Consider the following 7,661-nt stretch of genomic DNA (forward strand, 5'->3'; position numbering starts at 1 on the left):
ACTTGAACCTTGGAGATGGAGGTTGCAGTAAGCCAAGATTGTGCCACTGCACTCCAGCCTGAGCAACAAGGGCAAGACTCTGCCTCCAAAAAAAAAAAAAAAAAAAGTTCTGCATTCCATGGCTCATCATGGAAAAGATAAAATAATCCAAATTTTATACAGATATATAAAATTTATATATATTGCTAAATTGCTAAAATAATTTGTGACCAATGTTTGCTTTGTCGAAACCATAATCCTGGGAAGACAATCAAAACTTCAAGTACAATTCTGCTACCTGATGGGTCATTTAAGTATTTATAGAGGGATTACATTCAACTGTCATTTTCAGTGCCTATTTTCTGGTTGTATAGAAGGTATCCCATGCAAGAGGGTTAATTCTATTACAGTTAAAAGGTTATTATAAAATGTGTTTCTCTCATGGGACATTCCTAGAGAAATCTCCAGTGACAGAGGTACTTATTTCACTGGACAAGTTGTAAAATAGTTACATAAGATAGTACAAATACAATAGCATTAGACAAAACTAACTGAATTGACTGAATTGCCTTGGTTAAACATACTGCGGATTGATATTGCAGATTGATGGCAATCAGATCCATTTGAAGTGGAAAACATAAGTTGACCCCTTATGCAATAATCACTGGAAGGCCTATGCACCTAATAATAAATAGAATCTCATGCATCTTCCACTACCAAACTCTGATACGACTAAATGCTGCAAGGCTTTTATGCATTATGCCAAAGTACATTTTCATCAGGTAAAGAAAATTTTGATGGTCCAATGACTAAGAACAATCAAACCCTTCACAATCTAGAATCTGGAGATTGGGTCTTCTGAGAACAACATCAGAGAAAGACTGCCTTTCCCACGCACACTGCAGTAAATCTTCTGGACTTTGAACCTTAGGTTCATTATCTCACAATTCAGAAGGGACCCTCCACACTCTTGGAACTGGACACCCTTTAGAGACCTTAAGGTAAAGTTAACCAGAAAAGTTTTTTCCCAGAAGCAAGCGGCATTTTAGCGTGGACAGTTTTTTCCCAAGACCGTGAATCAAGACTTCTCTGTAATTATAACTCTCATCTCTCAATTTGTTCTTTGCTTATGATTCTGTGAACAACAGAAGTGAAAAAGGGGTCTCCTGTGTGCACTCGATAAAAATAAGTCTAAGATGGAATAAAAAGGGTAATAAACACTAAAAACCAAAACGTAATCTCAAAAATCAGCAAATATGTTCTCCTGAAATAAAATGTAAAATAATTAAAAATAAAATGTACTTAAAACCTCCCACCAGTGATCCAACCCTAGTCAGTTATATTACTGACTGACTCTGGCAAGTAATGTGTAAACAATTCAGAATAAAGTTTTTGCCTGCCATCTAGTGTTGGGAAAAACTACATAAAGGCATTCTTAAGACTTTTTTTTTCCTGATCTGAGCTACATATTTAACTAAAATTTAAAAATCATTTGTGCTTTCCATAATCATCACATTAGCATCTGTGTCAAACCAGTATTTTTTTTCTTTTTTGGCAAATTCAAGCAGGAGGGCAAAAATGAAGAGTGTCAACAAGGAATCTACAAAGTATTGATTCTACTCACATCCACAGTCATGTTCTGATATTCTGATGGCATAGGAGTCTGTGCTACTTCATCATCCAGCTGTCTCCAATACCTGGTCATATCTAAAGCAGAGTGCATACATAATGGACATCTGTAGCCTCTGAAAAAGATAAAAAGGTTATTTTCCAAACATTAAACAAAGAATATATTAATTCAGGTATACAAGAAGATGCAAGCTGCATGAACCATTCAAAACAGGCATTTTCCTCTATTTCAAGATAATCTCTTAGGAACCTGGGAACTTTCACACTATACAACTTTTAAATTAATTCCTGTATACTTATTTAAAACTAAGTCTTTTTCCTCAGTATTATACAATGGAGAGTAATTAGTCCATATTCTTTGTAGAATATACTTCATATATTTTTACAAACTAATTAAGCTACTCCCTAGCTAAACAACCTTAATTTCTTAATACACTCATGCGAAGATACTGTATTTGTTAAAAATTATTCAGCTATTATTTCCGTTCTAAAAATTTGAAAAACAAAAATGCCCTCTCCCTAGCTCTTCAAATTTTTGCTCATCAATCTGTAGGACCAAAATACAGTCTCCTCTTTTCAATTATTTTCATCTAATTTTAATATCCTTTCCATTAATAAAGTCTTAGCTTTAATGATTGCTTCACCTACTTTCTTTTACTTCATTATACTTAGCCAATATAACAACCTAACAAATTTTCAGCAATATTTTTCGGCATTTTTACAACACTGTAACAGCATCTGGCAAAGACTGCTTCCTGGTATATATGGTCAGAAAAAAAAAGAAGTATCTATCTCAAATTGTGGGAGGAGACGAGGCTTAAGAGAAACATATAGCAAAGATGTAGTTCTATATCCAAGATGCTTTGTCCTGTTTTAACACTATTCATCTACCCTACCCATTTCAATATAAATATTGCCATGCCCAATACAGTATAAGTAACAACGTTTGTCCACCACCCCACACCACACACAAAAAAAAATCAAACATCTTACAATTATTTTTAAAATCCCAAACACTCACTCTTTCAACATTTCTTCATAACACGTTCTGAAAGAAAATATAAGATTATTTTAGTAAAACAAAAACTGTCTCCACTATTTTCAAACATCATTGAGAAAAAAATGTTACTTTACCTATGTAAAAGATGTCCACATGGCAAGACATGAGCAACAACACGGGATGTGTGAATGTCCTGTAAAGGAAATAAATGTTAGTGCTTGTATGAAGACAATATAAACATCCAAGTATTTTGAATTCAAGAGCTGAGACTTCCAAAGTAAAAAATATTTTAAGCCTACCTCCAAACATATTGGACAATTCTGTCGGGACACATTTTCAATACACTGTTTAAAAGAGAAATTCACATTAACAAAAGCTTAACCAGATGAAAATGTCAGGTATAACAGTATTAATAATAAAAATTAACAAAATCAACTTACTAAAAATAATAGCTAACATTAATATATGCTTATATATCAGAAAAGAGTTTTTTAACAGTTATTTAAATCTCACACTATTTCAGGCTTGGCACATTACCTGATACAGTGAAAATAATAAACATTATTGAGATTACTTTCACTTCCACAGACAAGGAAAGTGACTTAGGAATTCAAGACACTTACCCAAGATCCAAAGATAATAAGATTTGGAACCTCTGCATATTATGTATGTTTTGCTCCAAAGCCAGTGACCTAAATTAGTAAGCTCAACTACTTACTAATAATATTGGTAATAATAATAGTTCATATTATTGAAATTTACTATATGCCATGTTCAGCACAGTACCTGTATAAGATCAATTAAATCTCACAATCCTAGATGAAATAGGCTACGATTATTATACCATTTTACAGTTGAAGCAGTGGAAGCCTAGAGAAGAACTTCCAAAGTCACAGTTAAACTGGCGCTCCAGTAGGCTAACTTCAGAGCCTGAGTTCTTAATTTGACAAGATTTAATGTCTGATTAAATGCAAGGAGGTAAGGGAAAGCACTGTGCCATGGAAGACTCCCGGGTTTTTAATGGAAGCACTTAATAGATGGCAGGACCACGTAGTAATACAGACAATAAAAGATAACTAAAAAACAACAAAACAAAAAAACCGTAACAAAAAAATAGATATGTTTTTGAAAGATGACAGTATAGTGGGGAGACAAACCCTCAAAATAATAAGCTTAAGAGTAAGTTTAAAAATCTAGACTGTAATCCTAGCTCTGCTATTTACCAGTCCTTCAGATTTTAGACTAGCCACTGCTTTAGTCTTATGTTTCTTATTTATAAAATAAAATTAATACATATTTCATTTGATTCTAAAGTACATCTCACACATACATTTTAACATCCCCGCAATTACAACATATCTGATCATCAGTAGCATCTCTGAGTTGACGGAACGCAAATGCTGAGGTGAGGATGCAATGAGTTAGTGTGTGCACACTCACACACACACTACACATGCTTTGGAAACCAGAACATCAGGGAAATGTAATCTATAAGATACTACTGACTCCTGGCTGTCTCCACTAGCATAGCTTGCCATCACCACAAGCTCAAGTTTAAAAACCAAACTCAATCTTTTATCTTCAAAAAATTTACAATCTACTAATAAGTACCTTAAGTTGGGACTGAAAATCTTCAGTCATCTTTACTCCACCTCACTCTTTTTCCTTAATACCATTACCACATCATGTATGTTCATTATTCATCTCAATTTTCGTCACCACTTTACTATTTAGGCCAAGTTCTAGCTAATATTATATTTCTGTAATAACTTCTTATCCTTACCTTCTATCGAACCTACTATACTGCTAAGTAAATAATTTCAGTCTCTTTCCAATTAATGTCTATCTGTCTCTCTCTCTCTCTCTCTCTCTCAACAGCTACAATGTTGCTACTTACACTGTTCTCCCTTATCTGGAATTTCCTATACTTGAACAAGTATGATTTACACTTCACTTTACGCCAATCTTCCATTCTTTTAATTAAATTCTTGTAGTAGGTAGAATCAGTACTATAAATGTAATACTTTATTAGATCTTTTTTTAAATAATGAAAAAGGGCCTGGGATTGTGACATAATTCCTATATCCAGATTTAAAATATGTATGTCTTAATTGTAAAAAAAAAATAGTAAAATATTTTCCGAATTTTCTTAGAATGTTGTGCTAATTAGGTTACACCATTCAGTATTTCTCCTGTTTTCAAGTTATTCTTAAACACAGTACCAATGGTAAGAATCCATAAACCAACTTTGAAGTTGTCAACATTATGTTAATAAGTGATATAAGCATTCTTACACTATAGAGAATAAAAGGAATTGTAGATCAGATACTCTGAGGTACATATTTTAAAATATCTATTTGTTAATACTGCTTTTCAAAACAGCAATACAGTTGCACTTGAAAAATATGAAAATTAGCATGCTTCCAAAACATATTAGAAGTTAAGCTTGTTTCAAAAACACTGCACTACTTTAAAAATTACACAAACTAAATTATATACCTTGTGTCTTCCTTGAAGATTCATAGCTAGACATAAGTTACATTTCAAACAATGGAAAAAATCTTCCTTTGGACCAATCCTAGCAAAACACATGAAAGTCAAAAGATTAGATGATTTTTTACTACAGTCATGATTTGTTCATTACGTAAAACACAAGTTTAGTCTCTGTAAAAAAAACTTTCCAGCCACAATGGAGAATATGGGATAAACCCCTGTCTCCCCAACATCCCTCTCCAAATGTAAGCACTATACACAGAGTGGTATCTACCCTTCTAGGGCTTTTTTTTTCCTACAAAATTGCAAAAAGAGACAAAGACAGACACACAACACACTTTGGGTTTGATTTCTTGTATTAATGGATTCTTTCTACAGATGCCATTCTGCAACTTTTTTTCACTTAATACATTCTGAAGATTTTATGTCTATCTACACAGAACCACTTCATTCTTTATCACAGTCATCACAATAATTTTATTAAATATAAGAGGTAGATATAATCAGAATAAATAATATATCATCAGGTATAGTTGCCCTATTGTGCTATCACATATTTCAAAGTAACAAGAAGAGATTAGGAATGTTTGCAACATAAATAAATAATAAATGTTTGAGGAGATGGATATCCCAATTACCCTTAGTTGATCATTATTACACACCATATGTTTGTATCAAAATACATGTATCCCAATAGGTAAAATTATGTATCAATAAATAATAACGATATAGAAAATAACTATTACAAGGTAACAAAAAATTGATAAAAATTACGAAAGCCAAAAATAAGTTTATTATAAGCAAGAAACTTAAAAGTACAAAGGCAGAATGAAATTTAAATAATGGGATGAAAAACATGCGACATACAAACATAAGAAAGTTCTGTGACTGTATTACTATAAGAAAACAGACCTCAAAACAATGAATATTACTGTAGGTATGAAAGAATGTATCAAAATTACAAGGTTCATGTACATTAAACAAAATGTTCACATACTTAACAATACAGATTCAAAGTACATAAAACAAATGAAAAAGATAGTATTAAAGGCGAAAATAGAGAAATATACCATCATACTTATAGATACTGACATTGTATCAGTAACGGTTAGAACAAATTTTAAAAATCAGAAATAACATAGAAGCTTAGTACAAAAATTTCACCTAATTTGACCTAATAGGCATTTATCAAATACTGTATCATATAGTGGTGGAATGCAATATTTTCAAATGCATATTTTTTTTCCAGCTGAATGAACTTTATTTGCACATTATTTGTTATACTTTCTGTACCCTTTATATTGGCTTAATACATTTTGACATTTCTTTTTTCTTCTTTTAACTTAATGTTTTTTTTAATTATTTTATTTTTTATTATACTTTTTAAGTTCTAGGGTTCATGTGCACAACGTGCAGGTTTCTTACATATGTATACATGTGCCATGTTGGTGTGCTGCACCCATTAACTCATCATTTACATTAGGTATGTCTCCTAATGCTATCCTACCCTGCTACCCCTGTTCCACGACAGGCCCTTGTGTGTCATGCTTCCCTTCCTGTGTCCAAGTGTTCTCATTGTTCAATTCCCACCCATGAGTGAGAACATGCGGTGTTTGGTTTACTGTTCTTGCGATGGTTTGCTGAGAATGATGGTTTCCAGCTGCATCCATGTCCCTACAAAGGACATGAACTCATCCTGTTTTATGGCTGCATAGTATGCCATGGTGTGTATGTGCCACATTTTCTTAATCCAGTCTGTCATTGATGGACATTTCGCTACATAAATGTCTTCTTTTCGGAAGTGTCTGTTCATATCCTTCACCCACTTTTTGATGGGGTCGTTTGTTTTTTTCTTGTAAATTTGTTTGAGTTCTTTGTAGGTTCTGTATATCAGCCCTCTGTCAAATGGATAGATTACAAAAATGTTCTCCCATTCTGTAAGTTGCCTGTTCACTCTGATGGTATTTTCCTTTGCTGTGCAGAAGCTCTTTAGTTGAATTAGATCCCATTTGTCAATTTTGGCTTTTGTTGCCATTGCTTTTGGTGTTTCAGACATGAAGTCCTTGCCCGTGCCTATGTCCTGAATGGTACTGCCTAGGTTTTCTTCTAGGGTTTTTATGGTTTTAGGTCTAACATTTAAGTCTCTAATCCATCTTGAATTAATTTTTGTATAAGGTGTAAGGAAGGGATTCAGTTTCAGCTTTCTACATATGGTAGCCAGTTTTCCCAGCACCATTTGTTAAATAGGGAATCCTTTCCCCATTTCTTATTTTTGTCAGCTTTGTCAAAGATCAGATGGTTGTAGATGTGTGGTATTATTTCCGAGGGCTCTGTACTGCTCCATTGGTCTATATCTCTGTTTTGGTACCAGTACCATGCTGTTTTGGTTACTGTAGCCTTGTAGTAGAGTTTGCAGTCAGGTGGCGTGATGCCTCCAGCTTTGTTCTTTTGGCTTAGGATTGTCTTGGCAATGCGGGCTCTTCTGGTTCCATATGAACTTTAAAGTAATTTTTTTCAATTCTGTGAAGAAAGTCACTGGTAGCTTAATGGGGATGGCATT

General features: G+C 33.3%; 1 protein-coding gene across 5 annotated transcripts in view; it reads right to left on the reverse strand.

The window, feature by feature from the left end:
* The window catches only part of RCHY1 (ring finger and CHY zinc finger domain containing 1, E3 ubiquitin protein ligase), a 44,542-nt gene that overhangs the window by 11,774 nt on the left and 25,107 nt on the right, over positions 1 to 7,661 (reverse strand). For 3 of the 5 annotated variants that reach the window (XM_011966167.1, XM_011966170.1, XM_011966169.1), the window contains 5 exons: positions 5,108 to 5,186; positions 2,908 to 2,952; positions 2,743 to 2,801; positions 2,630 to 2,656; positions 1,604 to 1,724 (listed from right to left, as the gene is read on the reverse strand). In XM_011966167.1, coding sequence (XP_011821557.1) covers positions 1,604 to 1,724; positions 2,630 to 2,656; positions 2,743 to 2,801; positions 2,908 to 2,952; positions 5,108 to 5,186 — 331 coding nt within the window. The remainder of the gene's footprint in view (positions 1 to 1,603; positions 1,725 to 2,629; positions 2,657 to 2,742; positions 2,802 to 2,907; positions 2,953 to 5,107; positions 5,187 to 7,661) is intronic. The other 2 variants (XM_011966168.1, XM_011966171.1) reach the window with 1 other exon arrangement.

The sequence above is a fragment of the Mandrillus leucophaeus genome, unplaced genomic scaffold, assembly GCF_000951045.1.
Source record: "Mandrillus leucophaeus isolate KB7577 unplaced genomic scaffold, Mleu.le_1.0 Scaffold75, whole genome shotgun sequence".
Lineage (NCBI taxonomy): Eukaryota > Metazoa > Chordata > Mammalia > Primates > Cercopithecidae > Mandrillus > Mandrillus leucophaeus.